Source organism: Diabrotica virgifera, chromosome 3 (genome assembly GCF_917563875.1).
Source record: "Diabrotica virgifera virgifera chromosome 3, PGI_DIABVI_V3a".
Classification (NCBI taxonomy): domain Eukaryota; kingdom Metazoa; phylum Arthropoda; class Insecta; order Coleoptera; family Chrysomelidae; genus Diabrotica; species Diabrotica virgifera.
The window spans coordinates 29,847,305-29,862,894 of record NC_065445.1 but is presented as its reverse complement, the minus strand read 5'-3'; the positions used below and the strand labels follow the sequence as shown (position 1 = coordinate 29,862,894).

Sequence of the window (15,590 nt, the reverse complement as noted above, 5' to 3'; positions counted from 1 at the left end):
TTAGACATAGGCCTACTCTTTCTCGCGCGTGTTTCTTCAGGTGGTGTGACCATCTCATTTTTGTGGCTTTCTCCTTTTTTGTCTATAGATTTCTTATAACGAACTTCTATTTTAAGCTTTGCTAATTCGATTGACACCACTTTTGTTTTATTTTCCTCTCTGTTAGTCTAATGTTCAAAATTAAATTTATCTTTCCATTGATCTTTCTGTCGTTTTTCTGCTATTTTTTCATTTTACTTTGTAAATGTCCAGGTCTATACTAAATTTAAAATCAAGATGCAGTAGAAATAAACAAACCAAGACACGCTAAATTCCCGAATCATAATTTACAATGAGTATACATTGTAAATCTCAAATCATGATTTCCAAAGTTTATACATTGTAAATTATGATTCGGGAGTGCTCCTAGTAGCATTTAACGTGTATTGGTTTGTTTATTTCTACTGCATCTTAAATGTAAATGTAGTATAAGATCCATACATAAGGACAGGGAGTATACATCCATTAATTAAAGACTCTTGTTTTTAGCTATCGGGGTATTTTCCGTCTTTTAGAATATAAGCCAGTTGTCCGAATGATGCCCAAGCCAATCCTATTCTTCTCTTTATTTCTTCGGTCTGATTTTCTTTATTTAATTTAATGATTTGTCCTAAATATATATACTCCTTTATTTGTTCTATTCTTGTTTGTGCCACCTTAATTATTTTAAATTATTTTTGTTGGCGGGTCATGGTTCTTGTTTTACTGTAATTCATCTTCAGTCCTATCTTTGTCAATTCTCTATCTCTTTCCTCTAGTATTTTTTTAATTCTTTACTCGTTTCTGCCTACCACCTGTTTGGCAATATTCTTTGTATTTTATGACAATGCTGAAACAGGTCGATTTTTATTCCAAAGGAGTCATCTTCTCACGATATAGACATCTATCATTTGTTAACCCGTTCCTTCCAGTAAACAAAATCCTTGTGTTTAAATGGTGCCTAGACCATGATGTGTCGCACATCATTAGAAGGGTATTTCGCTGGACAATATAGGTATTGACAGCTTTTCTTTCAATATTTACTCTGTTTTTCTGAGAAAGTAGCAATGTATTAAAAATGTTATACCCCTTAAAAACTAATAGTAACAGCTTTATTTAGTTTGTGCATGATATTTTCGGTCACCTCAAAAACTACGTTGACAGTAATTTGAAAACAATTTAGTTATTTGAACTATTGTTGAAAGTTTTTGTTGAGTTTAACTGTTGTAAAAAAGATATGATTTAAATTCGCTCGAAATAATATATTCTACCGCGAAGGGCGTTGAAATAATTTTCATATTTTTTGAAAGTGGAAAGTGTACAGCGAAAGTGTGGGCGAAATTTTCAACTTCATCAACAGAAGCAACTTTATCATTCATACTGATTAAAACTAGTTGAAAAAAAATATACTTCGGGAACCAATTAATAATATCAAAGATATTTAGAGGGATCCATACTTTATCCCAATCCTGTAAATACGTAATGTTGATCTTCTTCTTGTGCTGCTGTCTCCTTTAGTGGAGGTTAGCGATTACACTGGCAAATCTATCTCTGTCCAATGCGACTCTAAACAAAGATATTGAGTCAAAGCCGGTAAAGTATGTGATGTTTCTAAGGCTACGACTCCACGGGCGATAAATTTACGCTAGCAGTAGCCGTAAAACTAACTTAAGGTTCCGCGGAACGGATTAGGAATAGCCGAACTGATCCGACTACGCACAAGTCCTGTAGTCGGTTCAGTTCGGCTATTCCTATTCCATTCCGCGGAGCCTTAAGTTCGTTTTACGGCTACTGCTAGCGTAAATTTGTCGCCCGTGGAGCCGTAGCCTAAGCCGTGAAGTCTGGCGCCTATCGGGACCCGGTTTTCCTCCAATATTTCTCTGGATGATATGTTGCGGGAGGCGGTACTTTTCGTTTCTCATAATGTTTTCCAGATAGCTAACTTTTACAACTTTGATGATCTTCTTCTGCTACCTATCTGTACCTATTCCTAGAATATTTTCGTTGCTGGTGGGGGTTGTCCAGGGAATTTTTAAAATTCTCCTCTAAATCCAGAGTTCAAAGGCTTCTAACGTTGATTCTATGTTGGTCTAAGTGATTTATACGTTTTCGTTCAGTACGTAAACATTTTTTAAAATAGCAGTCTTTATTTTCATTTTCTTTATCTCTATATATGTAAATAATTATGAATAATTAATAATATACCAACATGTTCGTATGCATACATAATATTATCTACGTATATACAGGATGAGTCATGAGAAACTGTACATACTCCTACCTCGTATAGAGGCTCCTATGGGGAATAACCAATGACCATTAAACATTGTTTAATAATATACAGGGCGAGTTTCGCATTTTGACAGAAATTTATATTCGTCATAATTTTTGAACGGTCAGATCGATGTGTCTTTTATTTTTGTCAATCGTTTTACTATTACCACCTAATCAACTGATTTATTTAAACTAGAAAAAAATCAGGTCCGGCTTTAAAAAATTAGTTCGTTTGGGTCTTTGAAAAAATTTCACTCTGTATACGCTTTTTGAAAACTCCAATATGAATTTTACAAATTAGACAAATAGGCAATTAAAATGGCAAAATTATTTTTTCCCCACACGATTACTTAATTTTTTATAAAAAAATCAAATTTGACTATGAATTAAAAGTTTGGTAAAGTAAACCATAGATTTAAAAAAATTAACTTTTATTACAAAAATTAATTTTTTTTATAAATATTTGATTTATGTTACCACCCAATCAACTGATTTATTCAAACTGGAAAAAAATCAGGTCCGGCTTTAAAAAATTAGTTTGTTTGGGTCTTAGAAAAAATTTCACCTTGTATACGCTTTTTGAAAACTCTAATATGAATTTTACAAATTAGACAAATAGGCAATTAAAATAGCATATTCATTTTTTCCCCACATGATTACTTAATTTGTTATAAAAAAATTGATTTTTTTATAAAAAATTAAGTAATCTTGTGGGGAAAAAAATAAATGTGCCATTTTAATTGCCTATTTGTCTAATTTGTAAAATTCATATTAGAGTTTTCAAAAAGCGTATACAGGGTGAAATTTTTTCTAAGACCCAAACGAACTAATTTTTTTCTAGTTTGAGTAAATCAGTTGATTAGGTGGTACTAGTGTAACGATTGACCAAAATAAGAGACACATCGATCTGACCGTTCAAAAATTATGACGAATATAAATTTCTGTCAAAATGCGAAACTCGCCCTGTATATTATTAAGCAATGGGGGCAGACACTTTTTAATGGTCATTTGTTATTCCCCATAGGGGCCTCTATACGAGGTAGGAGTATGTACAGTTCCTCATGACTCACCCTGTATACGAACAAACGCGACCAGTGGTGCATTCATTTTACAGAGCAAAGCAATTTATTTATTTTTATTAACTATGTAAATTTAAATAACAGCTTATACGTATGTACATATTTTAATTAGGTACCAATCTGCATTGGAAAATAAAGGAACCATACACATTAATATAATAATTTCGACTACTACTATAGTTTCTATAAAAGAAAAAATGTTTTATCGTCGATCAAAGTATTGATTTCTACAGTCATTTAAACTAAAAGGACCCCATTTAAAACCAATAACTGAAAGCAATGGAGAAAGTTTTTACCATGTTTTCAAAAATTCCTAAAAAGCACCGTAAACATTACATCGAAGAAGAGATGACTCCATTTCTTAATTCCAGTGAGGAAATTGAAAAGTAAGTTTTAGTTGGTTAATTAAAAATAACTTGATTATTTAGCGTGCTTTTTATATACCGCAGATATTATCCTGTTAGTTGAATTTAATTGACTTTATAATTATAATAGTTATTTATGTACCCAGGCAGTAAAGTTACTCTTTATCGAACGAGTCTGATATTATGAGCAGAGCGAGCGTTAGCGAACGAGGCGAATAACAGACGAGTTCGATAAAGAATCTTTACTGACGTGGTGCATACAAAATTTTATCGCCAACAATTTGATATTGGTTTTAACACTTACTTACAATTCACAATTTAAGAACTTTTTAAATTTTAGATGTAATAAAATTTTCATGACAGTGATGACAGATGACATTTGCATGATGGCCGCTTTCGATTTTTAATCGATAGTTATCAACATTGAATAATTACTAAATCGGTAAAATTTTGATTTATTTTATATGAATATAATTACAAAATACCAGGGAATTTCACTTTTTGACATAAACTTAATTAACAATGTCGTAAATTTTGTACTATATTTTTAATAATTAAAGTAAATAAAAGCAAAAAGGTTTCTAAGGAGTTATAAACAACACCGCGTATACATTGAATGCGATTTAACACTTAAAGATATTGATATGCAGAAAAACCTTAGATATATAGCAGCAAAAGAAAAGGAAAATGGCAAAAGAATAAAAATGGGTTATGGTTTTATCGTTATTGAAGACACCAAATGGAGATGGAACCATAATACGAATAATATAGAAATAGTCAGAGATAATGTAGCAGCAACTGTTTCAAAAAACTACTAGTTAATGCAAATTCGAGGATGGATATGGATACGAACGTGGCACAGGTTATGGAAATGAGAGAATTTAACAAAATCGACACGAGTCTTGACAAAAAATATACAAAAGCTAAACCGTAAAGATACAAACAATGAAAGAACTATGAATGCAAAAAATGAAAAACAAAATAAGTATTGGAAAATTGGATTGTGGAATATACAAAGTCTAAATGGTAAAGAAGATGAACTTATTGATGAGTTTGAAAACACAAAAATGGATTTTTTAGCATTAACTGAAACAAAGAGAAAAGAAAGTGGATGTATTAAAATGAGAAATGAGCACTACATGATTTTTGGAGGTGTTAATGAGTCAGAACGTGCGAGGGCAGGAGTTGCCCTAATGGTTCACAGAAATGAGCATAAAAATATCACCAGATGGAAAAATATTTCGGAACGAAGAAGAAGCCGTACTTAGAATAGATCTCAGTAAAAACGAGAAGACAACAATTATTGTAGGGTATGGACCGTCGGAAAATGAAGCCAAGGAACTCAAAGATATCTTCTGGGAACAATTGCAGGACGAAATGGACCAAATAAGTCATAAAGTCATAATAGTAGGCGATTTTAAAGGGCGAGTAGGGTCAAGCAATGAATATGACTACCCTGTAGGACCATATGGAGAAATAGTCAGGAATAATAATGGACAATGAGTTATCGAGTTTTGCATCATGAATGATATGCAAGTTAGTAACACATTTTTTCAACACAAAGAGATTCATAAATACACACGAGTGATGGATTCGCGGAACGAAAAATCCGTTATTGATCTGGTATTAGTACAGAACAGATATAAAAATGAAATAGCGGACGTTCGTGTTAAAAGAGGTTATGAGATCAGTTCAGATCATTTTCTCGTTGAAGCTAAAATAAAGAGAGAACAGACATTTAATATTAAAAATGAAGAAAATCGCTATGAAAAACCAAGTATTAAAGTATACAAACTTCAGTCTGAAAATATTAGAAAAGAATACTGTCGTAAATTAAATGAAGAAATACGAAAAACAAATTGGAAAAATGAGGAGGATATAAAAATATTATGGAATATTTTTAAGGAGCTGGTGTATGCAACTGGGAGTAAAGTATGTGGTGTAACGAAAGGAAGATATCTGAAAGGTACAGCTTGGTGGAATAATGACATAAAATTGGAAGTTTCGAAGAAGAAAAATTGTGGAAAAAGTATATAAGTTATAAAAGTGAAGGTAATTATCAAGAACATAAGGAACAGAGAATAATGGTTAAAAATAAAATTAAAGAAGCTAAGAATCGTCAATGGGAAGAATTTAGAAATAAAATGGAAAGTGATAGTAAGGGTAACGCGAAGTTGCTCTATAGGACCCTAAAAAACCTAAGACAAAAGAAATCAAACGGAGTAACAGGTTTAAAGGACAAAGATGGTAACATATTATTAAAAAATGAAGAGATTACCGAAAGATGGCGAGAACATTTTATGGAATTATTAATGGGAGACAACAACGAAATAGAAAATGACAGGGAGGAGTACAATTAAAATGAACAACAAGATAATGATGACATAACATACGAAGAATATAGGGAAGCAATTTTAAAATTAAAAAATGGCAAGGCTGCAGGGCACGATAATATTAAGGCTGAGCTAATTAAATATATGGAAGGAGAAGGATTACAGTTACTATGGAAAATCATAAGGAGCTGCTGGCATACCGGATGCATACCTAGAGACTGGACTCTTGCCACTATTCTACCATTACACAAAAAAGGTGATAAACATAAGTGTTTTAACTACAGGGGAATATCATTGTTGGTAGTTGCTAGTAAAATCTACGAAATATTACTAGAGAAAAAGCTGCGAGAAAATATTGAGGCCACACTGGATGACAGCCAATGCGGCTTTAGGCCAGGGCGAGGTACAACCGATCTCATATTCACGGTGAGACAGTTATCAGAAAAAGCCCTACAACATAACAGTAAGTTGTTTCTATGTTTTGTGGACTTGGAAAAAGCATTTGATCGGGCGCCACGTAACAAGATCTGGGAAATATTAAACCTTAGAAATGTGAAACCGAAGTTAATCCAAGCAATAAAGAGTATATATAAATATACACGTGATAATGTAAGAACGAAAAATCGCTCATCTCTAGAATTCTACACAAGGGCAAGTGTAAGACAAGGTGGTGCTCTGAGTTCTTTTTTATTCATCACTCTAATGGACGAAATTGCAAAAGAATGCAGGGGTAAGGTAAAAAGAACTAGGGTAGGGGTGTATAAACTTCAACAAGTTCACGTGTCAGAGTTGATATATGCCGATGACCTGGTAATTGTGGAAAAATCAGAAAAAGACTTGCAAGTGAATGTAAATGTTTGGAATGAAGCCTTTAAGAAATTTGGGATGAAAATAAATATTGAAAAAACAGAAGCTTTAGTAATATCGAAAACTCCAGAAAATATAAATGTAAAGCTGAATAATGAGACCATTACACAAGTAGAGGACTTCAAGTATTTAGGATCAACAATGAATAAACAAAGAAATATAGAACCAGAAATAAACAGCAGGGTAATGAGAGCAACAAAATTGTACTATGCGCTAAATAAAAGTTTTATTAGGAAGAAAGAAGTAAGCCTGAAAACAAAAATGAAAGTGTTCCAAACTGTATACGAGCCGGTGCTACTCTACGGTAGTGAAACGTGGACAATGAATGACAACATCCGTAGTAAAATTCAAGCATGCGAAATGCGATATTTAGTGCGGTATTGGAAGGGACTTAGACAGACTTGAAACGAAACAGTTATCATGGTTCGGACATATGACGAGAATGGGTGAAGGTAGAACTGTAAAGATGGTATGGAAAGCGGCATCCGACAACAAACGAAGAAGAGGCAGGCCAGCAAGAACGTGGAACGCAGATATTGGAAAGGCTTGCGTAAAAAGGAATATTGGGTGGAGAGAAGCAGAAAGTCTAGCTACTGACCGAAAGGCATGGAGACGTCTGATTTCTCCACTTACCTCGACACCGTAAGGTACAAGATGACGGCTTAAGTAAGTAAGTAAGTAAGTAAGTAAATAAATTGTAAATAAATAATCGATTACCGCCATCGACCACTTACATTCAATCTCGATTAATCGCGGCAGGTAAAGTAAGATTCTTCTTTCAGTACAATAAAGTGTTACTTTACTGCCACAAATGAGGACAAATGAGTACAATAATGAATGATTTTAGTGACGGTTGGCGATAAAAATATATTTCAACGTGGAATAAAGTAAACACTTCTGTTTTATGTAGGCATATATGAATTTATTAAAAAATCCTTAAAATTTATCAACGAAGCAGTGGAAGTACAAAACGTTCGCGGTCAAACTGACCATCATCAATGTAAACTTCCAGTGTACAAGTAATTGAAACTAGCCACTTTAATAGGTATAAAAACCTCTAAAATACATTATTGTTACATTCTATAATAAAAATTGGTCGACATTAAGTCGATGTCTTAAGATTTGAAGATCACATGTATTTCATCCTTGCTCAAAAATTGCACAAGGTAAGTACTTGTGTTCAGGTGAGAGGCTACGAACCAACTCTTTTGGTTGTTTTTTCGTTGTTTTTGTTCTTTTATTAGCATAGTCTCAAGGGGCAATTTTTCGACGCATTGGTTGTCAGTACAAACAAATGCACTGTATACAACGTTGCCCAAGAGCATTTTCAGTTGTTTCGGCCAACGTCCCCTACCCCGACTGACATTACGATGGTACAACGTTAAGTAATACCTTTAGTTTAGTTATACGGGCAACTAATTTATTACCATTGTGACAACTACATATCACAGTTCAGTTTTTTCAACAATCGCAACGACTTAAAAATGTTATAATGCTAAACTAATTTACGCCCTGGACGACTCTGTAGTTGAGTAGTTGTCTGTCTGTCACGTCACGACCCTAGGTGTTGTTCTAGACCTAGAGGTGTGACACGTTTGCGGCAACTTCCAGAGGAGAAAAAGAATTTATTTGATAACCTTATTTTTTCTTATTATTATATATTTTATTTTGATGGAAATTTTCGATTCATTTAACAACCTGTTTATTTGTTTTTTTTTAATAGCAGGTTTCCATTCCATTGTTTTATCAGTAGATTTGAAATTTGATAACCTTAATCTTTATAACAGCTTTGGTAGACAGTGTTGCCAGGTCAGTTTTTATACTTTCAGTAGTTTTCTTTTCACAAAATCAGTAGATTCTTTTTAGGCCATATAAATACAGCAATACAGTGATATGCACGCACATCCGTCCTAAATGTCCCAAGAGGAATTCCACAAAATTGGAAACCTAATTATTCCAAACCACCAACTGGTAATTACCATTTTTTAGCTAAAATCTATTAAATCAAAAACTGAAATATACTTAAGGATTTTTGGGATATATTTGGGATTTTTTAAAATAAAAACAACAGCTAACTTAAGGGGATAGGCGCAAAATGTCGTCTGTTAAAATGTTTAATGTATTTTAAATGTTTTTTTTGCGAATCCTTAGAAAACTAATAAGTATTTTTGAAAAATTTAAACGCAGAAAGAAAGATTACGTTATTACCGAGGACAGAAAGTCCCTGAAAACTTCTATAATGTTTATTTTAATAAGTTACAGGGGTGAAAAAGAAAAAAATTAGTGTGACTTTTAATTCCAAATATCTCGTTCAAAAGAAACGTTTTGGTTTTTCTAAATAATGCAGTCTTTCATTCTGCCTTTAAATTTTTCAAAAATACTTATTATAATTTCCTCATGATTCGAAAAAAATGGATCAAATTCTGTTGAAATATACCAAAAATCTACTAACAAATATTGACTACTAGAATTTTTTAAAAAATATCAAAAATCTACCAAAAATGTAGAAATGTGTACCTACTAAATGTGGCAACGCTGTTAAGGAGAACGATACACTTTTGACACTGGTCACATGACCTCTGTCACCCAATAAGAGGGTGAGTTCTAAAATGGGTTTGATAGTCGGCGCGGCCGGGTTGCGTATTTCCGTTTGCGTGTTCATTTCAAGACATTGCGGTTTTGAAACGGACACCGAAACGGTGATACATATCTAGTTCCAAAAAGGTGTTGATTTGAAAGCGCCAACAACCGAAATGTGCACGGGTTTGTACCGAAACATGTGGCGTTGGAATTCTACAAACAAGTGCATAGAACTAATAGGTATATTATTCATTGCACGTGCTGTTTATCAACTTAGCTTTGAGGGTCGTGTTGTGCATTTAAGTTCAAATCAATTATTTAAGGTGCATTCGTAACTCGTTGGATCCATGGTATTTTCAAAATCCTTCTATTGCACCATATCTCAAATGCTTCCAACTTCTTTATGTTGTCTACTTTCAGTGTCCATCTTTCCATTCCATACAAAAAAGTCGAGAACAGGTAGCATGTTAAGGCTCTTATTCTCAGCTCCAGAGAAAGGTCTCGATTAACAAACATTTTTTTCATTTTTATAAATGCTTTTCTTGCAATTTCGATTCGTGTCCTGATTTTTCTACCTTGGTCGTTGTTTTCTGTTACCCAGGTTCCCAGATATTTGTAGTTATTCACTCTTTCTACTTGTTTTCCCTCGATATCTAGCCTTCCTCTTGTATGTTGCTTAGAATTAATCATGAACTTGGTTTTCTTAACGTTCATTCGTAGTCCATATTTTATACTGACTTAATGCAATCTATTTAGGTACTACTCGTTGCAGTGTCTTCAAAAATAGCGGTGTAGTCTGCGAATCTTATGTTTTTCAAGAATTTTCCGTTTATTGATATACCCTGTTCTTCCTCTGATATTGCTTCCTTAAAAATAGCTTTAAAAATAGCTAAAAATATGTTTGCTAAATAATAACTGTTTAGCTGAAACTAAAATATGTTTTTAATATGCATAACACTTTTAGTACCTATATTTTTTTGCATTACTACAAAATGTATACGTATCGTAATAGTTTATTTTGACAGGATATTTTGGCACTACTTTGAGTATATTGAAAAATTATAAAGAAAAAAAGAAGGTAACAAAATTGTTCTATTTCCACAGATCCAATGAATGATAATTTGTTATTCTGCAGATAGGAGCTATTTGTGATAAACAGTTCAAATGAAATAAAATAATGTTACAACTTAACACGTATTTGTGATAATTTTAGGTGCGAAGTTCTTTTACAAACCAGTGCACATTTCAAAATTAAACGTCTTGAAATGCACACGTGTTTGGAAGCTGATATGCTCCGCCGTTTACGTGCCGATTTCAAAACTACCCGGTCTTGAAATGAACACGGAAACGTAAATACGCGGCCGGGTTTGGTTGGCGATTGGACTTCTAAGTTGTCTTATCCGTCTAAGGTTGGTAATAAGGTATTTTTTAGGAATATTGGTAATATTGTTTAATGCGCCATTTTGGTTTTACTTGAGATTTTTGGGATGTAAAGAAAATGAAAACACAGAATATAAAAAATGCAGGCATTTTCTGATACCTTTAAAAGCACCATCAATACATTAAATTTATACAGAACATCTTTAACATAAATTTTGACTTTTATATTAAAATTTGATTTTTTAAATTTGCATATTTTTTGTCAAAAATGTCATAAAAAAAGCAGCGCGTTTGTTTTTAAAGGTGAAATATCCATATTTGACGGTAATCTGAGATGCGTTTAAAAATTTCACATCAGGTAATAAGTCCTCTATGTATTTATATAAATTTAAATACCCAATACGACGCCAAAACAGTTTACTTTTTGGTATTGGCATTCACCATACAGGTGTTAAAAATATAGGTAAAAAAACATAACTAGTCTGACTCCTTGAGCAACCATTGCACGCGCAGGTGATTTTTATAGTCGCTTCAGTTGTCTTATGCAACGCTTACGAAACGGTGTTGCTTAAACAGGAGGTTGCCTAGGCAACGTCAAGACAACTCAAAAATCGTCCACCAAATCAGTGCAGAATAGGGTTGTCTTCTAGGCAATAACAACGTTGTAAGAAAACGTTGCCACGCGGTAGACAACGTTGTCGTGTCGACAAATTGCTACTTGGGGTATGTATTTCCGTGCATCCACACGTTAGTCACGAAAATAGAGCTTAAAATAAGTGAAACAAAAACCAAGCCGTCTTCTTCTTCTTCATGTGCCATCTCCTCTAAGATGGTTAAAATCATGAGAACTCGCGCTTTCAATACCGCTGCATTAAAGAGTTCAGAAAAAGTGCAGTTAAAAAAAGCTCTCGAATTATTTAACCAGGAGGTGCGCCTTCTTCCATGACTCGTTCTACCCTGTATTCTTCATTAGACTATTAATTGCAACAAGTTATAATTCTCCCCTCATGAAAAATTAAGATGACCGTTTAAAGAACACCTGACAGTCCTGACAATGAAATCATATCGCTTCTAACCTCTATAGCTTGTATATCACGTAACAAGTTTAATGTCCAATTGCACCAACAAATAAACGATTGATCTTTTGATTTGGATTGCCCTTTTATTTTAAAATATAATAAATGTCAAAAAACTGTCCATTAAAAACAGAAATTTTAACGATTTTTTCAAAAAATATTATATTTCTTACCATCAAATATCATAACAGAACACTTTTCATTTCCTTTGAAAAAAGTTAACATTTATGGTAGGTCAGCAAAGTATGCTAAATGTGCAGTCACTCGAGCGCTTTGACAACCCAATAGGGTTGTGATTATTAGGTCCTAAAACCAAAAAAAATTAAGTAAAATTTTTCATTTTAGTGGACGATTTCCATTTTTTTATTTAATTATCCATTTCCAACAATTGTTTTTCCGATTATAGCGCCATCTATCCATAATTCGAAAAAATGTTTCGAATAAAAGTTGCTTATTTTTACGCAAAAAATTCAAATTCGCAATAAAAAATGGGAGCTCCCATTTAAGATTTTAAAGTAACCCCCCACCCCGCCACAGTGGGGTCGTGTTTGGTACCATTCGATAGATTTTTCAAAAATACTGAATAAGTATATTTTGCAGTTTTTCGATCTGATGTTTATTTTGCGAAATATCGCGTGATTTGTATTTAAAATTTTAAATTTACCCCCACCCCTCTCCGTGGGGGGTCATGTTTAGTATCTTTCGATAGGTTTTTGAAAAATATTCAAAACGTAGTTTTCAGTTTTTCGGTCTGACGTTTATTTCGCGAAATATTCGCTTTTTTTTTTGTGAAACTTTTTGACTCATCCATTTCCGTACGCCCCGCTCAAATCGTCAGATTTTTTAAATATACACTCTTTTCCCTGTACTTAACTTACCTTATTTTATCTGACAATTTCGAGTATTTTTAAGGATAGATTTTTTTAGGGCCCCCTGAACGAACTCCCCTGTGTTAAGAGCCAATATATGGTAGAGTTACATCTGCAGGGTAGCATACGTTTCTCCCCCTCTGATAATCTGACGGGCTCGAGTAACTGCAAACATCCCCGCTTGGGCTCCCTTACCATTAATATTTTTTGGGAGAATCGTTAAAAATTTTGTTTTTAATTTGACAATTTTCTGACAATTATATTTTAAATTAAACGGGCAATCCAAATCGATCGTTTATTTGTTGGTGCAACTGGACATAGTTTACTTTGACAAAGAATTTATTAAAATTATTACTTACGTTTCCAGGATTTCCCGGTATTTAAACTAGTTGCCATTTGATCAGTGTCTCTAATTTCTCTGACTATCTGGCATAAATACTTTCATGTATTTTGATTTATTATTTTCTATGTTTTCATGTATACAAATGACACGTTAATAGACCAGGGCGCATCGGTAAAAATATTAGTACATTTGGACGTTGAGAGGTGACTCAAATTTTTTTGCAGAAATTGCTTGAAAATAATTCAAATAATAATATTTGAGTTATCCTCCCTCTCAAAAAGGTCCGGAACATTGTTTAAATATATTTTTTGATTATAACTTTAAGAGTATTCATTTCCGGGAAAAGTTGTACAGACATAACAGTTGTGTAATTAAATTTCCTACAATATAGAGTTGGTTGAAAATTTAAAAAATAGTCACCCTTGTTGCAAAATAGCAATAATTGGGAAAAAACTTTACAAAAACAAGTATTCGCATTTTACGTTTTTCGACCATTTATTCTAAACTTAGGACCTTCAAGTTTCACCCAGAAAAACTATATGATACAGTTAAACAACAGTGTAAATTTAATTAAGATCGGTTCAATAGATTTTTCAAAATAAATTTTGAAATCCAGCTTTCGCAAAAAAATTCATTTTTTCAAACTGCTACAGGACTAAAAATAAAGCAGATAGCAAGTTGAATTTTTTTTTGCTTATAGAAGTGTACCTTACCTTTCATTTGCAATTTGCAAAACTAAAATCGATTAACCACCACGGCGTCGGGAATTTTTTTAAAATAAACATTAATTATTGGTGTTGCGTGCAGGACACCGGACAGTTTGCTCTGATTGGGCATTCCAATGACATTTGATAATTATTAATACATTTTAATTTTTATTACATTTCGATATAAATAAATAAATTAGTTTATTGCAAAATAAAAACTCATACTCTATCCTTTGAAATAACACTTTTTTGAGCAAAAACTTTCTTTGTTCATATATTTTAACTTGAGAATAAAAGTTTATTATTTTTAAATATATACAATTGTTTAAACAATATTTCACAAACAATAATAAAATTAGTTTGATTTTTGTGGAATTAAAATATCAAAATACTACAAAATATAGAGTAAGAAAATAATATATTAGATGAAGATTGGAAGAAATTTTGGTGGAAATCAACTTCATGTGAATCGAACACCGCTGTCCTGCGCGTAGCACCAATAATTAATGTTTATTTAAAAAAATTCCTGACGCCGTGGTAGTTAATCGATTTTAATTTTGCAAATTGCAAATGAAAGGTACAGTACACTTCTATACGCAAAAAAAATTTCAACTTGCTATCTGCTTTATTTTCAGTCCTGTAATATTTTGAAAAAATGAATTGTTTTTGAGAAAGCTGGATTGCAAAATTTATTTTGCAAAATCTATTAAACCGATCTTAATGAAATTTACAGTATTGTTTTACTGTATCATGAAGTTTTTCTGGGTGAAATATGAAGGTCATAAGTGTAGCATAAATGGTTGAAAAACGTAAAATGCGAATACTTGTTTTTGTATGGTTTGTTTCGCAATTATTGATATTTTGCAACAAGGGTGACTATTTTTTCAACTTTTAACTAATTCCATATTGTAGGAAATTTAATTACGCAAAATTTATGTCAGTACATCTTTTCTGGGAAATGAATACTTTTAAAGTTATAATCAAAAAACAACGAAGAAAAAAATCGAATTTTCCTTCATTTTTTGACATTTTAATTATTTAAACAATGTTCCGGACCTTTTTGAGAGGGAGGATAACTCAAATATTATTATATGAGTTATTTTCAAGCAATTTCTGCAAAAAAATTTGAGTCACCTCTCAACGTCCATCTCAAAACAGATGGGCCCTGGACTATAAATATAATCTAAAACAATAAAATATGATTCTACAGCATTCCACTAATTTTCTATTATTTTGCTGGAAATAAATTTTAATAAATATTAATTACCACAATATTTCAATATTTGCTATAATTTTATTTCGTTATATTATAATAAATATATTGACTAATATATCCAATTTGTGTCCAATAATTCAATTATATTTATTTGAAAACAAATTATTAAATGCAACGATGCACTAGAATGGTTAAAAGTGACACAACCAAGCCTATGGCAATAATATAATTTCAAGGTATATTAACACGTTGACGGACAGTGCGTCAAATGTATAAGCAAGTGTTGTGACACTATATGTATTTTGCAAAGTAGAATAGGGAAAAATTCAACGTCTGTAGACGTCGTGTCATTTTACGCCAATGGAAAGTAGACGTCTGTAGACGTTCTGCCCGTCAACGTGTTAAGAACAATTTTATGCTTTTTATTTTAAATTATCATTTTTATTTAATTTGATTTTATCAATTCAATTGCCAATTAAAAAT

At 32.4% G+C, this 15,590-nt stretch overlaps 1 protein-coding gene across 3 annotated transcripts in view; it reads left to right on the top strand.

Moving 5' to 3' along the window:
• LOC114324242 (glutathione hydrolase 1 proenzyme) overlaps positions 1 to 15,590 on the top strand; it is a 128,740-nt gene that overhangs the window by 37,817 nt on the left and 75,333 nt on the right. The window contains exon 2 of one of the 3 annotated variants that reach the window (XM_028272031.2): positions 3,484 to 3,757. The exons of the other annotated variants lie outside the window; for them this stretch is intronic. Coding sequence (XP_028127832.2) covers positions 3,651 to 3,757 — 107 coding nt within the window. The 5' untranslated portion in view covers positions 3,484 to 3,650. The remainder of the gene's footprint in view (positions 1 to 3,483; positions 3,758 to 15,590) is intronic. 3 annotated transcript variants of the gene reach the window in all.